Here is a 21361-nt window from a genome sequence, read left to right on the forward strand (position 1 = left end):
TAATCAGTCCAAAAACCCACAAATAGGCTGTTATTCGTTACATATCCTGCAAAAACATTGATAAAAAATGTTATCGTCCCATAACATAGCCGATTAAGTTAATGTGTACATATTGTCAACGTACATATAATTCTAATGTCCATGGAGGCGGACGTATCAGGCGGGGATCCAGAAAATTAAATTTAAAAAATGATCGGTTGAATTACATTAAATGCTTTGAAAATTGTTTTAAGCTATCGCACGGGTCAAAATGCGTGATAGAAGCTATGTACAGTGTAATTGGAAACTTTCATTTTATATCAATATGTAGTATTACCTATTATAACAAATGAGAGTATAGCACAACTGCCACAAGCAATACATGTCCTTTACCGGCACCACCTCCCTCCCCATAAAAAAATGAAACAATTGTCGTTTTATTTGCTAAAATGTGTGTGGTTCAAGATTTTTCTAAAGGACATACCCGATTAGAATTGAAATAGAGTCGTAAGTATAAAACTAATTTTGTCAAAATTTTTAGATTCATTTGGTTATATTTTGGTCCATTTGGGTAAATGTATGCACCAGCGCAGCTCTAATTTATATATAATCAGGCCATAAATTCAAAATATTTTTAAAAATCAATAGCTTTAAATCCAGTAGATAAAAAAAGGAAAGCAAGTCGAACTCGATGAGTGCTAATACCTGTGTTGAATGAATGGTACAGTAGGATATGCGCAAAAAAGTCCCGTCTACTCTTTCCTACCCTATAATTATTGGAATATTAAATCCGATTATAAGAGTCAAATTAAAAATCAAGTACGGATATGTACCTGTTTATCAAAAGTAACACTACTCATAATTTATCTACAGTGCATCGTTATGGAGCTACACAGAAAGTTTTATATTAATTTGCCGAGCCAAATAAAAAAAAACCTGGAAAACGAAGAGAAAACAAAGTGGGGACAGAATAACTGACAAATTAATTAGGACTATATAGCCCCCCCCCCCCCCCCTCTTGAAATGTATATACTGAAAACAGATTATTGGCGTACAACATCCGCACACAATTTAAAGAAAATTTCATGTTTTTTTATTATTTTCGCTAGCTATTATGTAAGACATCACAAATACCCCAAACCCCCTCACGGAAAAGGAAATGCTAAGTGATGAGAGAGAGAGAGAGAGAGAGAGAGAGAGAGAGAGAGAGAGAGCCGATGTAAATCACAGGTGCGCTAACACCGTTAAAATTAAAGCTTGCTAGTTGGTCTGCCCTACCCTAGCTACCTCCTCTCTTTTCTCGTTTTAGAGGCTTAATTTTTGTCTATAAATGCTTGTAACAAATCAAATCAATTTCAAATTCTAAATCAAAACTGAATTTGACACTACAAAACTCTCTCTGTGTCTGTCTGTCTGTCTGTCTGTCTCTCTCTCTGTCTCTCTCTCTCTCTCTCTCTCTCTCTCTCTCTCTCTCTCATATCGACAATGGCATTGCCATACCCTACAATACACTATTCTTATCTGGATTTTTGTCATTGAGGTTGTAAATCATTATATCTTCTATGGTTTAAAACTTTATCATAACCTATATTTTGACATGTCGATTATTTCATTGAGTTTCGTTTCATAGCTACAACATTTAGATTAAACAGATCTTTCTTCGCGAGCCGATTTTTACACAGTTGGGGCGAATACACTTCGGGTTAAAATTGTTCGGGGGGAAATACATACAGGGCAAACAAAACCACTTAGATTCGCAAAGCCAACAGTGCTATTTCTAATTTAATTGTATATACTGTGTGGGGTTAATTCATCAATGTTAATTTAACCATTTTATAACCACTATATAAGAGCTGTTAAGACATGTATTTGTAGGAAAGAGCATGTACGAATGATCTTTATTTAGAACAGTTTGATGTTGCTAGGATACAGGTTTCAGATCCATGATTTGATTGGTTAATTTAGATATTGAATCTCGAATTTCGAATCTCGAATCTCGTATTTCGAATCTCGTATTTCGAATCTCGAATCTCGAATGATCCTTCTCGGCTTTCGTATATACCAGTAAAATAGTTTCTGAAATAATCATGGCTCTAAACATAATTTACGATGCCAGAATGCGATGCTGTCGTAGGCACCATTTCAGCAATTTACCCGATTGAGGCGATAAAATTAAAAAAAAAATCAACTCTTAATTCATTCTTACAGATAATTTTTTCTTTAAAAAAACACAATATAAAAGATATTTGAAAAAAGATGGAAGAAAAAAGCTGTGCAAACCAGTGCGCGCTCGAACTATTACACTTTGCCTCGTAATTAAATGGATATTAATTTTCCCAATTGGTCTCAAACTAAATTGATAATTGAATATTTCTAATTGTGATTCCTATTTAAAGATATGTTTAATTTAAAGCTGACATGAATTCATAAAAGCATTTGTTCGCCATATTTGTTTCGATCGCTCATCTAGATCTACTGCCACTGGGGTATATTTACCGGTTGAGAAAGTTAGAGTCGGTTTCTTTTCGATCAAGGCATTCAGGTTGCGCGGACTTCTAAATGAATGAACTACACATTGTAGTAAAATGTTTGTAATAAAGAATAAAGGAAACAACAATAAAAAAAACTCAAAATAGATTTATTTGTAAAGAGAATTTCAAAGGTTCCCGTATACTTTGGCACAGATAGTGCTGTTTTACCGGTACTTTGCATGCACATCGAACACGTGTGTCGTTCATACAGAGTGCATAGCGGCTGAATCGTTTTGAGAACCCCGGCGGCACTACATCAAACACTGTAGCTAATTGATAATAAATCCAAGAAAGTAACAACTTATCATCGTTTCCATCTGTTTATACGAAAACGTTCCGTTTCTTAAATCCATGCGACATTGCTCGATCTGCCACAATGTGTGGTTTGCGCATGTGCGATGTTATAACATACACAGGAAAACGGTCTACAATTATCGTGGATTTTTTTAAGTATATGTGCCTGGATTTCAGTCTGTCTTGTTTGCGTTTCGGAACGTCTTTTCATCCAAGGTAACGTGTTCGGGTATATGAAATACCTAAATGTGATGAAGCATGAATAACGCTCTCGGCCTTATATAGGAGGTGTTTAGCGATGAGCAGGACACTAGAAATCGCTAACTAATATGGCGGTAGTCGGAGATAAAAGGGAAATAATGCGTTTTAATGAATTCATGTCGGCCTTAACCTATATGAAAGAAGTCAGCTACAGGAATGTTTTAATGTGTTAATGCAACATATTTAGCTAGGAGATCTTGCATGAATAAGTGTAATACTAAGAAGAAAAAATGTAAAAAACGTCTTCCTATTATAAAATTCTTAGCATTCTCTTCCTATGAAACATATATCATCATACAATTTGAAAATACATGTATTTCATAATGCAATCATATATATGTTACAAATACGTGTTTTACAAGGCATGGTCATGAATTTTCAAATTTTACTTTTTTATTTTTAGTGCTTATAGTACTTGATTAAGGTATTAGAGTATTTCTAATGATCAATCAATTAACCGTCAATTGTCAAGTTATAAGCGGCATACAGTGTTCACACTTTATGTTTTGTTAACATATGTTTTATATACATGTACTACTAAAAATTTTGTTTTCCATATATTTTTCTATCTGCATGCTTAGTATTACATGTATTTAGCAGTGCAGAAGTTTTCTGTGTTGCCACGTCTTAGTTTGTTTTATCTGAACGTATTTTAAATTTGGCAACCTAGATTTAACCATAAAAATGGCACAAATTTAATTTACACTAAGATGATAATCGGTAAAGTACAATTTGTACAATTTAATGAAAAACATGGGACCATGTCCCTTTTAAAGTTTCAGTAAGATTAAATTTCTGAATAAACATTAAATATGTATGTATATGTATCTATGTAGGTGAACCATATTGACATTTTGCACTCCCTACCTGACATTGAATTGATCGAGTTCTCTCCCTATCCAAAATGGCACTGTTCTTTACTCGAATATTTCCTAACTTGTCGATATTAAAAGCATCCATCACAATATTGTTCGATCTACAATTCTTCAGCACAAACTTAAATTCAGCATTGACTCCCTATAAAAAAATTCATGTTTTCATGTTTGTGCTTTAAAATCTCTGAAAAATAAACAAACTTCATAATCCTTGATATCTCGAAATGATATTAAAAAGTATTTAACTGATATCATTTACCTAATTTTGAAATTGAGTTTAACTATTTACTAGCTAATTCTACTTTGCATGGTTACCAATGATTGTGGTCACGTAATCATCTCATTATATGCACTTAATTAAACACTGCTAATAAGGGTAACATGGTAAAATGATGACTCGAAACAAGATTTTAATGGCTGAGGCCATTAATAACACTCTGTAAAATAAGGCAAAGTGATGCCAATGTCATAGGGAAGGTCAAGGTCTTTAATTTGTTTTGGAAACTCAGACGAGAGGCGTGCGCACCTACTGATTTCGTTCAATACAATACAATAATAAAATAAGATGTACGGTATATCGAGAAATGCATTTCAATGTCATTTCTAATATGTCAAAACCAAGGTATTACATAAGGGTTGCGCTGTCGTATAATATTTTGACACTGTGAAAATTTAAAACATGTTCAAAGTATAACATAATATTTGAAACCCCCTACTAAATATTGAGCCTCAAAGGATTAAACAAGTGTTCAAAATAATATGGATATATTATGGTGATATATACCATTTACCTTTAATTTTCAATTCCTATTATAGAAGGGGCTCAAATATAATGTCATGAAATGTTTAATTTCTATTATATTTAATTTCTGTTGAAGATGAGGTTCAAATATTATGGCCATAATATAAAAAACATTAAGGATGAAATTCATAACTTTATGTCTGTCAAACATTGACAACGTTTATTTTCCATTCCTTTTGAAGAGGAAATTTCAAATATTATGACAGCAAACCAAAAAATACCTTTCCAAATATTATTTGGGTAAAGCGTCTCTCATAGATAATAAAATCTCGCTTTTATACTTTCGTCAGTTTTAAAGTACACTGTATATGATATTAAAATTAACCAAAGGCACGTGGGCCACATCGCTCACCTGCGCAATAATAGCCATCAAAAATCAACTTCATAAAGTCACATAGAAAGTATATTGGCATTGTAGAAGAATATATCCTGTTTAAAAACATTTTTATATATTCTCCAGATATGTTTCTGTTAAAGTGGAATAATATAAAAGTCACTCAAATTAACAGTTAAATATTTAATTACAAAAGATATAATTATAAATGAACTGTACACATGTCAAATAAGCGAAAAATTTGCAGTTTGGGGATAAAATATAAAAATCTAAAAATTTCAATTCAGTAAGTAACAACAAAAACCCCTGAGGGATTCGAACTCGGGATGTACGGATCACAAGCCCGACACTTTATCCACTTGGCTATGGAGTAAGTAACATGTTTTAATAAAACGAAATGTCGTATCGATCAAAGGTCAGTCATTTTCAGATGATGTGTTCTTCCACCATAAGCGTCGAACCACTTTTGTGACAGGATGATTTCACAGCCATATAAAGCAGCCCATATTTCAAGAGGATCTTAAACAAATGCTCATATATATACTACTAAATTAGACTTTGAACCTTTGTGGGGCCCAATAATTGTCCAAACAATTCCATCAACAATATGTGCAGAAACTTGTACATAAGTTATACCATATATTATTACACTTGATCATGAGTTCTTGAGAATATTTCTTGGTAAAATTTGGCCCTCTCCATTGCGGCATCACCCTAACCTGGGGGATCGCGATTTAAACAAACCTGAATCTACACTACCTGGAAATTTCTTTCGCACAGGTTACAGCTTTTTTGGTCAAAGGTTTATGAGTAGATGAGTTTTGAAAAATACCAACAAAATTACAATAATTCTTAACTATACCCCTTTGAGAGAGGGCGTGGTCCTTACTTTAACAAATTTGAATCCTCCAATCAATTATTCTTGAACCCATGTTTGGATGAAAGTGGCCCAGTGGTTCTCGAGAAGAAGTACAAAATCTTTAAAAAAAATTGAAATACCGACGGACGGCGGACTAAAAATAATAAGAAAATCTCAATTGACCTTTCAGCTCAGGTGTGCTAAAAATCGTTGCTCGCAATTGGATACAAAACATCAGAATTTATAAAACGTCGATCATTACAAAAACCATAGGTGTTATACTGTCTAGCACATTATCAAATTGGTCATGATAAGGTATAAAGAAGTGAGCTAAAAGCATTAAAATAAATTGAAAATTTATGAAAAAGTGGGGTTTGGTTAAGGGTTTTGAAGTCAGGATATGTCTTAGACTACTATTAATTTTTCATTTTTCCTTTTAAGTTTGTCCACAATATCAGAAATTCATAGTGAACTCTTTGTTTGATTACTTAAGCTCATCTGGAAATGTCACCTGACACAAAAGCATGACTTTGTTAAATGTTTCTACAAACTGATACAGGCCCTCCATCAAGTTCAGAGGCACTAGTATGACAGGATCATAAACACTTCGGCCGTGAGGACATCTTTATCTAGCTTGAAGTCAAGCTACAAGCTAATGTATTCTCAAACGGCAGATTCTCAAGCAAAGACCATTCCCCTTGGCCTAGTTCAGTTACAGAATTCCTCAGTAAGTAAGCACTTGATTGATGGCCCAATTGGCCCCAAACTAATCAAGCTGTCATCATCTCTCATTGGGTGTGATACAAGTCTCGATAGTTCTGCCTCTCTTAAGACACTTATTCCCTTTTAATCACATCGCTCTAAGAAGCATGAAACAGACATGCCATTAAGGTGCTGAGAATAAGGCACAAGCAAAAATCTTCCCAATCTTAGGGACAGCAATTTATCATTCATGCGTCTTATTAGTATACTAGTATATGAGCACAGAAAAGCTTCAGTCACTCACCCAACCATACCTTTTTACCACACCAGGTAAGGAAGCGTAAGACTACAACTGATCATAGATATTTTTGATTGAACACTAACTTCTGCCTCAACATCTACAAAAGTCTCTCTAGGTAGCCCCTGCATCTGTAATGGAAGTATGATCCAAAGATTTATTTGCCCTCACACAAATGGTACTTTTGCCATTGAACTGCAATTTCACCAGGAAATCCGAGTCCTCTCCTGAATCATTGTCAAGAGCAAACCCAAAACACAAGAACTCTATTAGTCAGCTCAAATCTGACAACAACTGCTTCTTTGAAAACTGTGCACTAAAATTTATATCCCATTCGAGAACTCCAGGTTCAAAGATGGTCTCCTTAACCGCAGCCTATGCCTACAACCTACCAATTTCTTGTTAAATAGATGCATAGTAAATATTTTCGGAATCTCAGACAGGTGACAGCAGACTTTAGACTGCGAACCTCAAACAAAAGACTCCGTGGAACAAATCAAAACACGTTACTAAATCTATTAAAAACTAACCTGTTCAGTCTACTTACTTTTTTCTAATTCTCTAATGTCTATTTTTAAAGATGAAATCCAACAAATAAAACAGAAGTCCGTAATCATTCACTGTGTATAGTATGTGACAAAATTGCGTGTATCATGCATATTGAGTGCCTTTACGATAATTTTAATGTATTTGATTCATTGTTTTAATTTATTTGTATATAAACAATAAAATGTTATTTTGGTGATTCATGTGGGTATAAAGATAATGACAATGCGGAAAAAATAGTATGTATTATGTATTTTTTCTGCAATGATTTCTTCCCTCATAGCCTACACGAATGAATCATCAAAATCTAAATTGAAACTTACTTGGATTTTAATCATAGAAAATATTGAAATAAAAGTAAATGCTTTTACATGTATACTCCCTTACTTATAAGAAAAAATGAAGTTTACGTGGCTATGGTTAAAATCGTATTTATTTGGAAAAAAAATAGTAGTACATCTATTCTTATAAAGTCATTTTGTTTATAAACTACAATATGCCTGCACAAGAGCAACTGCTTACGTCTTCTGGATTTCATCATGTGTAATTTTATGTCTTTTAACCATCTATGAATTTACCTGTTAACTTATTGTTGAGAAATAAATTAAAAACTAACTTTTATTTTCGATAAACTAGCCCGAATAGCAAAAATGAGGGTAATGCGGTGGACACGCTTTGGCAGATCAAAGTCATTGGGAATTTGCACCAAAGTATATGCTTGCAATGAAATAATATCGAATGATTACGTAAAGAGTGAATGTATTTACTGGGAACTATAACGTATACTTAGAAATTAAGATTTGGCATATGTTGAATAAATAAAATTAGCTTATTCGTTTCTTGAATGCGCGATTTTAGTTTTGATGGATAGAACTTTCCAGAACGGGGTAAATAAGAGCAAGGGTTGACTAATAAGCGCCATTGTGGAAAGTGTAAGGCGAGTTAATCATTTAACAATTTAAAAAGTCATTCTTGTTTGCAGATCCAGTTTGATTAGCTTTCAATCCCTATCTTAAATCTCTCGTGATATATATCCACTTGGCAGATACCCTGAAAAGACATGTGAGAGGGGGGTTTACTAGCACTTCCTTTATTATTTGTTGGACATAAACCCCCTCTTATGTTGAACAGCTTTCTCCAAAAATCTCCTGTTTAATTCATTTGAAATATTAAATGGTCATTATGCACATTACTAATGTAAAGAAGGAAAGCATTAGATTCTGAAGCACGGCTTTGAAAATAATTTCCTTTATAGTCCTTTCCAGATGTTGCATGCAACTCGTCAAGCCCGGTATCTTGCTCTTTGCTTTTGATAACACTAGTATTTCATGCTTAAGGTGGAAGGCTACATCGTCACAAAATGTCTGACATCCGTTTGAAACGCCATTTTGTTCCGGATTGATAGGTTATGTTGTGGTACAAAATAGCTATACACCGTTCAATTGAACTCTTTTAACGAGGGAGATGAGATAAGAGTGAAATCACCAAAACGCTGAGAATATGTCAATTACCTTCGTGATTAAAGCTTTCAACTAACATGGATTATCAGCTTTTATGTACAGAAAACGTGAAATCTAAATAATATACTGTTTCCCTGCTATTGGCAAAACATATTTGTCATGTCATTTGCAACAGACGATCATAAATATGTGACGGATTATCGATAAAGGTGAGCATATATATAATATTTTCACTTGAACCATATATGCATGATTAATTTAAAACTAAAGTACCGTAGTACCATCTTTTGTATTAATTGGTCCCAACTTTCAAAATTTAAAACATTTGCAGTATAAGACTTGCATTGAAAGTCTGACACTTAACTTATGTGTTTTTATAAAATAGATATAGTTCGGTAGCAATAGCAGTGGAAGCCCGGATTTGCAAGCCAAATAAGGGAACGACAGAATCTTGAAAAAGAGCATGTTTTTATTACCACACGTACATGCGTATCACTACGGACATTTAATGTATGTATAAATATGCATATGGTTGTTTATAATTTGTGTTGTATATAAAAAAAGTAAACGGCAATGTAACTACCAACATTTTGTTTTAAAGAGGTAAATATAAATTTAATGCATTCGTCAAAAATTTAATTTTTAGATTCAAACATTATCACAAGCACTACTAACCTTATTCCTACATATTAACATATACTTATACATTTTTAAAAATTTTCTTCGAGATTTTTTAAAATTAGAACATTGGTGCCAAGATATTTGAGACCAAGTAAAATCAATAAAGACAATTCTTAAACAGGATCTTTCAAAGCAAGATTTTTGCAATAATTCAGTAATTCTTTTAATTTTTCAATTTTATTCAATTTCTTTTTTTTTTCATCTCATTAACCAACGAATATTGTTGGCAATCAACCTATTTTCAAAGGTTTTTGTTATTATATACCGTTTTCAGAGTCATAGTTAATTCACTGTATGCGTCTAACTTTATGTAAAATTTGTTTGATAAGCAGACTTTGTACAATATTTTCTACACGGCGATATCGCATAAAGGATTGGAGAACGAGCTGTGTTGGTCATTCTTATACATATACGAAACAACATGATCGTTTTACAGCTAATTTACCTTTGACATAAAATAGAGAAAATTGAAAAATAAATTTCAAGGGGAATAATTCAAGAAAAATTGTCGATTTATACCGATGTTTTTTTTAAAGCAACATCACATAACATAATATATTTATCATACATTTAAAGATAGATATTTGAATAGAGTACTAATTTCTCTATATTAACAACAATAAGGACATCTATTGGAAACGGGAAATACTGAAAACTTCACAAGTTGATGAACATAGAAGTAGTTGCATTTAGGTACACATACATTTATCTAATTTTGTAATGGTATCAATTACCAGCTGAAATACCTATTTTACAAAATCAAAGTCAGAACTAAATTTTATGAAAAAATCTAGTCTTAAATGATGTTACTCACCTCGTCAGCATCAGATGCATGAACCCAAAGGACCGTCAGATTATTCTGCATGTTTTCTGGAATGCTGACACTGTAGTTACTTTGTGACATGACTGGGGCGTTGTCATTTACATCCGTTATGTTGATTTGTATTACTGCAAAATCTTGTCGGAGATCAGGTTTATCCTTCTGATAAGCCTTAAAGTTCAAAATCTGATATTTCTAAAGAGCTGTTCATTTTAAGTTTTTGAATAAGTTTTATCAATAAATCTTAGTCTCTAACCAGCATTTTTGCATTATGACTAAATCATAAGTCAATTATTATTATGATTAAATGTTAAACATAAATTAATTTGCATTGTTGAGATCGACAATGTTGACAATATACTGCACTTGTTCAATTTTCAAGTTTCTCAATCTAGAATATCATGAATGTAGCATTACAAATTGATTTGAACATGTTCTTTTGAGACTATGACATAGAATATCTGACCTTCACAGCAAGATTGACCGTGCTCTGTTTTTCTCTGTCCAAACTCTTTGCAACAGAGATAACTGCAGGGGTGCAATTTTTAGTAATGACAAACGCTGCATCATAGAAATAAAAATATATTATTTTAGACTTAAGATTGCAAAGTTTTCATAATTTCTATAAGAAATCCTCAATTAAAAATTTAACACTCCAATGATAATGGGCTTACTGTATTTTTACAACTTGAATAATATATAATGATTTGTTTGCAAAAATAAAAATACTAAAGCTATCCGATTTATTGCCATATGAGTGTCATGTATGCTTAATGGCTCCTAAAGACATGTAAGTACATGTACTAACACAAGATCAACATGAAAATTGCTTTAAGCTAGATCTATTGAACACACTAATCTTCGCCAGCCTAGGGTGACGATCCACGGTGTTTCCCTATTCAATAGGTGAATAGAGAAACACCGTGGATTGTTACACTTGGCTACCGAAGATGTTTACGCTTATGCGTATCGCTTGGGTTTGGTTTTTTCATCCATTTAAATCATTTAAATATGAAAATTTGAATAAAAGTAAAATCTACCAAAAATGAGCTTTTGAGATTATTATCATATTTGTTTTCATCAGTATCTAACAGATCTAAAATTTTCATTAAAATTAAACAAGATATTTTTTTGACATTGTGTTCTTTAATTGCTAAGTTAAAAAATAATCGAAAAAAGAAATCAAAGAATAAGAATGTCTTCCTTTAGAGACATATCTTCTCTCGTTAAAGATGAAAACAATACGTCTTTTCAACCAAAACCGGTTCACTTCTTTGATCTTAATGTTGAAGAATAAAAACATTGTCCTGAGCTTGTTTGAAAATATAATTATTTATATTGACTATCCATAACTTTATAATGATAAGGTTTTTTCGAGTGTGTTGAACACCACACATTTGAGCAGACATTTTGATTCTCTCTTAAACAGATGTAATTACTTGAATTTAACGGATCCACAATTTCATAAAAGATTGTCTGGTTGATTCCAACATCCTGATCAAATGCATTGATTTTTACCACTTCCGAGTTTATAGATGCCTAAAAAAGAAATAAGTATCCACGAACATAATAGGCAATCACATATGCCTCTGTATTATTAAAACATCTTAAAAGTTCCAATTTCAGAATTATATGCTAGTCAATATTTGTAAACAAACTTCTTGGATGATTTTTAATTCATACATAACTAAAGCCTCAGTCACAACTAATCTTTTGTGCTTCTATGGAAAGTCTGCGTGTGACTCTATGATCGGAATCTTGCGAGATTTGCAAACAATAGATTTGCGCTTTGCTAAGACCATCTACTTGTTTCGTTTTTATTCATTTACTTCTGTGGAAATCATATCAGTGGAAAAAATGACAATTTTAGGGGTACGTAAGTTTATGCCAAAGATTCTTTCAATAAAAGAAATTATTTATAACTAATTATACTTCAATAAACGTTTAGTTTGGTGGACCATCTCAATGATGAATTTAATAAAATTGTTTTTCAACAAATATCGATGAAACCATACTTTTTTTTTTTCTTTTTTTTTTACAAAATCTGAGAAAATTACTAACTTTTTGAATAGCACAGAACGATATTGTTTCAACAACAAATCTTCTACAAAATACTGCAATACATCCCACAACTGTAAACTGTTATTGGTGTAGGGTTCATGCAAAAACTGGGCACATAGATTTCGATAAACTATTAGATGAGTTTGATGATTTAAAGTTATATAAGTAAATTTGATTTTAAAATTAAATAAAGAAAAAATGAAGGCACTTTGATAAAAAAAAAAAAGTTACTTTAAATTGTCAAAGCTTTTTCGTAGGTGCCTTTTTTAAGTTCAACAAATAGTTTACAAAAATGTGACATTTTTCAAAGATAAAACAGCGAAACCCTCGTTTGATCAATTACTAAATTTAAATTTCTACAAGGACTTCCTCTTTTATATCAGCGCAAGCTATTATAAATCTTTACCAAAATATTATGTCTCATATTCAAAGTTAATCTATGGACTGACGGAACCCTAAACTTAAACTTTTTTGTAAAATCAATCAATCTGTCAAGGAAACTGAACTTACATTGCAAACTCCACTAATAAGAAAAAATACTTTATGTTGTTTTGTCTGTCGAGAGACCGTAATCAGTCTGATATTGACTCTTACAACTTTTAATAACTGAAACAATGTTAACCCTTCCTTTAAGTTCTTTAGTTTATCTTCATCAAAAATAATTACATTTTCAGGTATGTTTGCTGTATAGTGAATATGTGTAAACTTTGGGTTCTTATCATCCACATCCTTGATCTTTACAGTAACCTTCAAGGTTGCGTTAAACTCTGGGTGTTTGTCAACCTGAATAAGAACCAAACATTGAATCAAATGACATTTCAATGAATTTCATGAAAACTGTATCATAAAAGCTAAGTTTAAGATGAATGTATCAATATTACAAGAGGCCCATGGGCCACATCGCTCACCTGAGCAAAAATAGGTATGAAATAATCAGATCAATTTTTTTCACACTGACTATTCTTATGTTAATATCAAGTCCCTTTTCTAACAAGATGATTTTATAGTCATATCAACTGTTGAGCATTGCAGTTTTCAAAAAAATCCTAAACAATTGGTTATATATGGGATAAAACTTTGAACCCCTTGTGAGGCCCAAGAATCGTCCAGGGGCCAAAGTCTAAACAATTTTAAAGAATCAACAGTATGTCAAAATGCTTGCATATAAGCAAAACCATAGATCATAACATTTTACACTCTATTTGCAGTGTAAGTTTATGCAGATAATTAAAACATTTTCCATTATAAAATTGAATCCCCAATGTGACCCTACCCTACTCCTCAAAATTTTTGTTTGAAAGAATTGAAATCTACCTTATCTGAGCTTATTTTTAAAAACATTCTATTTTATTACTATGTAAATTTATGACCCCCACGCTGTGACCCCATCCTATCCCCGGGGATTTTTACATGAGGATGCTTTTTACAAGATTTAGCTTTTCTGGCAGAATGGTTTTTGAGAAGAAGATTTTTAGAAAAATTTTACACAATATATTCCTTTGGAAAAGTTTGACCCCAATTATTGCCCCATCCTACCCCTTGGGGTCATGATCTTAACAAGTTTTATTCCACACTACATGAGGATGTTTCAACATAAGTCTCAGCTTGCTGTTTAGGTTCTGAGAAAAAGATTCTTAAAAATTGACTCTTTGTATTCCTATGTAAAACTTCGCCCCCCCCCCCTCCACTTTCCCACCCATTGTGGCCCACTCTACCCCCTTTTTTTTTTACACAAGTTACAGCTTTCCTGGCTAGTTGGTTTCTGAGAAAAACATTTTTAAAATATGTACACTATATATTCCTATGTAAAACTTCAACCCCCCCCCCCCCCATTGTGCCCCACCATGATTTGAACAATTTAGAATCTATACTACATGAGGATGCTTCCAAATAAGTTGTTTCAGCTTTCCTGGCTAATTGGCTCTGAGAAGAGATTTTTTAAAAATTTACTCTACATAAACTATGACCTTCGACTTTAAACTTTGACCCCCCCCCCCCCCCCATGTTGCCCCACCTTACCCCAGGGAACCATAATTTGAACATACTTGAATCTTCACTATCTGAAAATGCTTCCACACAAATATTAGCTTTTTTGGTCAAATGGTTTTTAAAAAGAAGATTTTTGAAAAATATAAACAAGTTTTCAATAAATCCTAATTATCTTTATTTGAAAAAGTCCATAGCCCTTTATTTTCACAAACAATTCCCTTCACCCAATGATGCTCTGTGCTAAGTTTGGTTGAAATTGGCCAGGGGTTCTGGAGAAGAAATCGAAGAAATCGAAAATATAAAAAGTTTACAGACAGACAGACAGACATACAGAAAGACAGACAGACAGACGGACGCCAGACAAAAAGTGATCAGGAAAAAATCACTTGAGCTTTCAGCTCTGGTAAGCTAAAAACTATGGCTGTATTCTTGGTGCATTATATATAAAGTGTGCCTTCATTGAAGGGGTAATGTTTCAATAAAGCTTAAGTGTAAAGCTAGTATTATGAAAATGGATTTTGGAACAGTGAAGCTTACAAAATGTACAAATGCAAATTAAGTGTAAGTAATATTACTGCAAAAACGTACCCGCATTGATAATGACCTATTCTTATTATGAAATCGTAACTGTGTAATTGTATTTAAAGTAATATTGAAAACTAACGAAAATAATATTTTACATTATTAGCACTGTTTGATTGTTGGTGAATTTACATTACCCTATTACTATTTATTTTATACTAGTTGTGTGGCAGAGTTGATGATGCTATGAGTTGTACATAAACAGTGAAGCAACGTTATTTGTGAAACAAAAATTTTTGTGTTATGGTTTGCATGGTTAATTAATCCAAGTGTAAAATACTTACATAGGCAGTCACTTTGCAAACAGTTATGTTCTTGTCGTTGTCCTTATATGATATCTTCTGTCCCAACGTCAACATACTCTCACTGCGGGTCTTTCCAAAATTTACATCCAACTCGCAATGAGTCTAAAGAAATGACTTTATCATTTTACATTAATAACATACAGGAAAATGAGTCTTCTTCCTTAAAACCTGATAAATCAGTATTATTGTCGGAACAAAATAAAAAAGAGTGTGATTTAGTATATTCAGAAATATTTTGGTTTTTTTTTATGTCAGAATACCAGGGTAAATGTAATATCAGTAAAAATTATCATCAGGTCAAATAAATTTGCTTGAACAAATACCTCCCCCCCCCCAAAAAAAAATGCAGTACAACATATAAAATAAGGCAGACACAAAACAATTGGTGACATTTTATAAACAAAATCTTTAAGTATTCAGATCTTTACCAATGAAAATAATTGCATTCCTTTTTACATGATGTATTAAAATTCTTTTCATATTGGTAAATGAAATATTAAAATAAAAAAAGGTCCGACAATGTGTAATAGTTTTACTGTTTCTCTGTCAGCAGTGCCACGTGTCATATGATAATCAGCAAAAATCCTTGTACTTTATAATTCTTTGAAGATATTAATAATATTTTCAACATCACTTACGATGCATAAAATTTAGGAGAGTTATATAGCAACGATAACATTTAAGAATTGAGAACAATTATAATTTTCAGTGTAAATCAGATAGTCAAATCATGAATTGTGTTTCTTCGTTTCCCTGTTAAAAACATTTGATATTTTATATTTTCTTAAAGAATAATCTCGTCTATACTTTCCAAATCTCTATAAATCAGTTGATAAATTAATTGTATTAAAGCTATCTATTTTTCTATGACAGTCACAATTTATACTTACGATATTCCAAAGAAAATCCAAATTTTCATTGGTAACAGATATGGCAGTTAAATTAAGAACCATAGTGCCGAATGGTGTATTCTAAAATGAATAAATTGGTAATAGGGTGAGTGTTATTTCAAGGACCCGTCATTTTGCAGGACTCATTCGTAACGCCATCACTACGTTTTAGAGTTCCTAAATTGCCTGGATGTGGCAAATATTTCCAGTTATACAATAATGAGAATAATACTTGTGTAGCTGTTAAATAAAGAAGGATCTGTTAGACGTTCAAATATATTTTTTCAGTTATCGTGTCTTTTTTTCCGCGCAAGTGCGAATATAGACACTATATAAATTTACATCATACAATGCTTCTTGTACGTAGCCTGTATTTTTTTTATGCAGCTGAGTGGAAAAGAATCGCACTTTTTTATTTTATATCGAACCTCTGAATAGGTATTAAGCGCGTGGTATCTTATTTCTATTTGTTCTTTAGTTCTAATCTCGCTTTAACTTTTATCACTGTGCTAAAATAAGAATTTCAGAAATATATTCATTCATTTTCCCCGTTACATGCCTAAATCATTCATTCATAAAGACATAGAGTTAACCTTGTTGACACAATTTCTTCACGCGTCGCAATTCAGTCTATCAGGTTTACCTCCAGTCTGTAGTGGTATGAAAATTATGTCATTATGTAACTTAAAAACGGTAGTTTACACACATTTGTTTTGCATATCTTAATTCAATGTCGTCACACCCAAGGAAACTGCCCGATAATTAACCATCCCTACACTTTTAATTCTAATAAATGGATTTGTCCTTTTTGATTAAGAAATCTTTTTTCGATCCAATTTCATTCAAAACGACGACGTTTATCGAGCATTTTCAACTGATTTTTTTATTATGTTATGTTTGTGCAAACGATTACTTTTATTTTGCCAAAATTACCCCTTCTGGTTTGAATCTAGGCCCTACAGCCCAAATTTGAGACCGGAAAATAATCGACCTGCAGGTCCCCTACATTGTCCTGGTATCCGTTTGATGCACACCTCAAGGATAAGTGAGATACTGGGCCATCTTTTACCCCTTTACCATTGTGAAATAATTAATATATATTTATATATATATATATATATGGGAAAGGTATAATAATTTTAAGGGTATTATTTAGTGTAATGAACTTCGAAAGATAAGGAGAATGCAGTGTAACGAGGGCATATATATATATATATATATATATATATATATATATATATATATATATATATATATATATATATATATATATATATGAGTGGACAATGAGTGCATTTAGCCAATCCTGGATAGCGTTTCATTTAAGAGGCACGTTAAGTAATATGTCAAAAAAAGAAAAGAAAATAATCTCCACGCAATATTTTGCTGAAATATGGTATTCTTTTACACGTAACATTTTTTCTGCTTTTTTCTGGTTTTCTCTGCTTTTCTCTAGTTCATCCATCCAATTTGTTTTATTGTTGTAAATATAATATCCATATATCTGAATGAACGAGGAGTGGAAGGGGATGTGAGGTTAACATATTTTGTTAGCATTTTGTTGATTTTCATATCAATTTTGTTTTTTACATCACAAAGTATTATTTTTAATCTATATTTACCAATTTTAAAAGAACTAACTACAGCGATCATCCTGTTGTTTGTACCTTTGTCAAGTGAATGTGATTATCTTTTTAAGCCACTATACAAATTCAACTTTCAACAAAAAAATGTTTACATTTATGAATATACCTAGACAAGAGGCATATCGGCCACATTGCTATGTGCTCACTTGAGGAAAAGTTCTTAAGTAATTACTTTTTAGAATCTTTTTCTTAATTTGTAATAAAACTCTGACCCAAGGGACAGTGAGGAGAATTGGTGAAAAAATGGCAGTACAACATTTTAAAAGAAATAATTGGCATTAGATATGAAATTGTTATATATATGAAGATTGAAAGATATACAGGTACATTGCACAGTTGTTCAAAAATGAATAGTAGAGAAATTCTAATAAAATTATTTAAAACAATTTTATTTGAATTATGTAGTTATCTCACCTCCGACACATTTACATTAGCTTCACTGTTGCTAATATTTTCTATTTTGAACTCATTTATTTTTGCATAATTCAAGGTAAAATTCCCCTCCACTACATCTTGAACCATCACTGTAAGAAAACCAGGGTCAGTTGTAATTCCATCCTGCAAAATAAAGAAAACATGGTTACATATGAATTTTAAAAAATACAGTCATAAAAAAAAGTCATGAAAGTACTAATAGGGTAGACTCATATTTCTCACACATATTTGCCATTGATATTATTTTATGAACACGTAAATCGCAGTTTAAATTTACCTTTTCGCTTTTAGCTGAGGGTAAGATGATAGGTTTCTTTAATTTATTAATAATAACAAATTAATTACATTAAGCGAGGTCCAACTATTTTAAGTAATTAATTACCTATAAGAATACCGAACAAAAAAAATAATTACAAATGTAACGTGTGTTTAGCCGAACAGTAACTATTATTCTTATGTGGACACGTACCCGGTTACACCCGGGGTTCTGCAGAACACCATATTTTATACCATTTATACAATGACCTGTTGTCTTTCAGGAAAGAAACGATTGCGTCTTTATGTAAGTTAAAGCCATATATTCAATAGAAATACATTTTTACAGAAGAAATGAGGGTAGATTTTTATGAATATTTCAATTTCAAATTTTAAATGCATTTGCCCTACTGTACCACAATAAAAAGTACAATGAACAGTGTAAAGTTTTTACAAAGCACAACGGAAAACCTCTACACAACACAACACAAGTGTACAGACAATTTTTCAAACCTTGTCATTCAAGAACACGAAGTTTTTGACATTTTGTCAGTAATACCTGTTAATAAAGCAGTAGGCCCAGACAGTATAAGTCACAAAATGCTCAAATCCTGCAAAGAAACTATTTCAAAACCTTTGTGTCTTCTATTCAACAAATCACTAACATCTAAGACTTTTCCTGACTGCTGGAAATTGGCACATGTAATTCCTTTATTTAAGAAAGATGATCCATCTATCACATCAAACTACAGACCTGTGTCATTGCTGAGTTGTATTAGTAAAATTTTTGAGAGAATCTTGTTTAAACATCTATATAATTTTTTACACGCCAACAACTTATTTTATAAATACCAGGCTGGTTTTCTGCCTGGACATTCAACTGTTTACCAACTTTTAGAAACATATCATTCTATTGTGAAAAGTATTGACGATGGAAATTACTGCTGTATGATCTTTTGTGATCTTTCAAAAGCTTTCGATAGGGTCTGGCATAAGGGTCTAATTCATAAACTTAAATCGTATGGAGTCTCTGGGCCAATTCTTGAATGGTTTATTAGCTATTTAAGTAATAGAACACAGAAGGTTATGTATAAAAACAAACTCTCTTCCAGCCAATTCATAAATGCAGGTGTTCCCCAGGGCTCTGTTCTTGGCCCATTATTGTTTTTACTCTATGTAAATGATGTGGCTGAAAACATGAGATCAATATGTAGACTTTATGCTGATGATAGTTCATTACAACAGTGTTCAAACAATATTTCTGTCATAGAAGATAATCTTAATTATGATCTTCATGTACTGAAGGAATGGTCAAAGCAATGGCTTCTAGAATTTAATCCACAAAAAACAAAAGTTGTATTCTTTAGTTTTAAAAATGTTGAAAAATTTCCTAATTTGTTGTTTGATGATTGTACCTTGGAATATGTTTCACAACACAAGCATCTAGGAGTATTGTTATCTTCAAATTTAAGTTGGTCTAATCACATAGACATCATTGTTAAAAAAGCTTACAAAAAACTTGGTCTACTTAAAAAACTTAAATTTACTGTATCTAGAGATATTTTAGCACAAATGTATGTATCATTTATAAGACCACAACTAGAGTATGCTGTTGAAGTTTGGTCTGGATGTACCCAATTTGATATGGATAAGCTTGAAAAGGTTCAACTTTATGCAGCAAGAATAGTTTCAGGTCTTTCAGTCATAGCCTCAAGAAATTCTCTATATTTGGAAACAGGATGGGAACCATTAATAACGAGACGAGACCGCCTTAAATTATCTACTATGTTCAAAATTCATAACAATCTTGTTCCTTCTTATCTAAAAGACATAACTCCTGGAATTAGAAATCTCACTTCCAACTATAATACTAGAAACTCCTCAAACTATTCTTTGCCTAGATGTAGATTAGAAGCTTTTAATAAGTCATTTTTTCCTGACACTATTCGTAAGTGGAATAGTCTGAATAATAATACCAAGGAAGCTACTTCGTTAAATATTTTTAAGAAATCACTACAGAGTAATTATACAAAACCTCCTAAGTATTTTTCTTTTGGTAAAAGATTCTTGAATATCATTCATACAAAATTAAGGCATAATTGTGTTCTCAATTGTGATCTTTATCGGTGTAACATAATAGCCAACCCAATGTGTTCATGTGGAAGTTTAGAAGATGCACATCACTTGTTCTTCGTTTGTAAAAAATATTCATCATTAAGACAATCATTTATGTATAATCTTTTATCACTGAACTTTTTGAATATAATTGATGTACATTTGTTACTTTGGGGTGACAACACTTTATCTTATGATGAAAACATAAAAATATTTAAAGAAGTTCATACATTTATACAAAAGTGTGGTAGATTTATCTAAATTTTTTAAATTATTTGCATAACTTTCTTATCCAACCTAATTCTAATTCTAGATTTAAAACTAATGATTTATTTGTATTTCATTACATGTTTTATAACTGTTATCAATGTTAACTGGCATTGTATGGCACTGTAATATATTATGTATAAGGAGAGGACATTCTAAGTTTTTGGAACTTGTGTCCAATCCTTTTGGCATTAGTCAATAAAATATGTTCAACACAACACAACACAAAACCTCTAATTTTTCATTTTTCCTACTGACTCCGTTTTAGCTTTCTATCTCAAACATTATTCAACCGATTTTCATTAAATTTCAGTGATAATGTGGAGTATTTGTTCCTCAAAGCTGTTAAAAGCTGAACATTAATGTCATTCGTT

General features: G+C 31.9%; 1 protein-coding gene across 2 annotated transcripts in view; it reads right to left on the reverse strand.

Annotated features, from left to right (window-relative positions):
- The window catches only part of LOC128166502 (cadherin-23-like), a 105811-nt gene that overhangs the window by 60647 nt on the left and 23803 nt on the right, over nucleotides 1–21361 (reverse strand). The window contains exons 6-13 of one of the 2 annotated variants that reach the window (XM_052831709.1): nucleotides 18330–18473; nucleotides 16270–16350; nucleotides 15359–15481; nucleotides 13170–13286; nucleotides 11882–11981; nucleotides 10909–11003; nucleotides 10437–10613; nucleotides 3933–4082 (exon numbers count right to left, since the gene is read on the reverse strand). In XM_052831709.1, the coding sequence (XP_052687669.1) occupies nucleotides 3933–4082; nucleotides 10437–10613; nucleotides 10909–11003; nucleotides 11882–11981; nucleotides 13170–13286; nucleotides 15359–15481; nucleotides 16270–16350; nucleotides 18330–18473 (987 nt within the window). Of the gene's footprint in view, nucleotides 1–3932; nucleotides 4083–10436; nucleotides 10614–10908; nucleotides 11004–11881; nucleotides 11982–13169; nucleotides 13287–15358; nucleotides 15482–16269; nucleotides 16351–18329; nucleotides 18474–21361 lie in introns of those variants that run through there. The other variant, XM_052831707.1, reaches the window with a different exon arrangement.

The sequence above is a fragment of the Crassostrea angulata genome, chromosome 10 (genome assembly GCF_025612915.1).
Source record: "Crassostrea angulata isolate pt1a10 chromosome 10, ASM2561291v2, whole genome shotgun sequence".
NCBI lineage: Eukaryota > Metazoa > Mollusca > Bivalvia > Ostreida > Ostreidae > Magallana > Magallana angulata.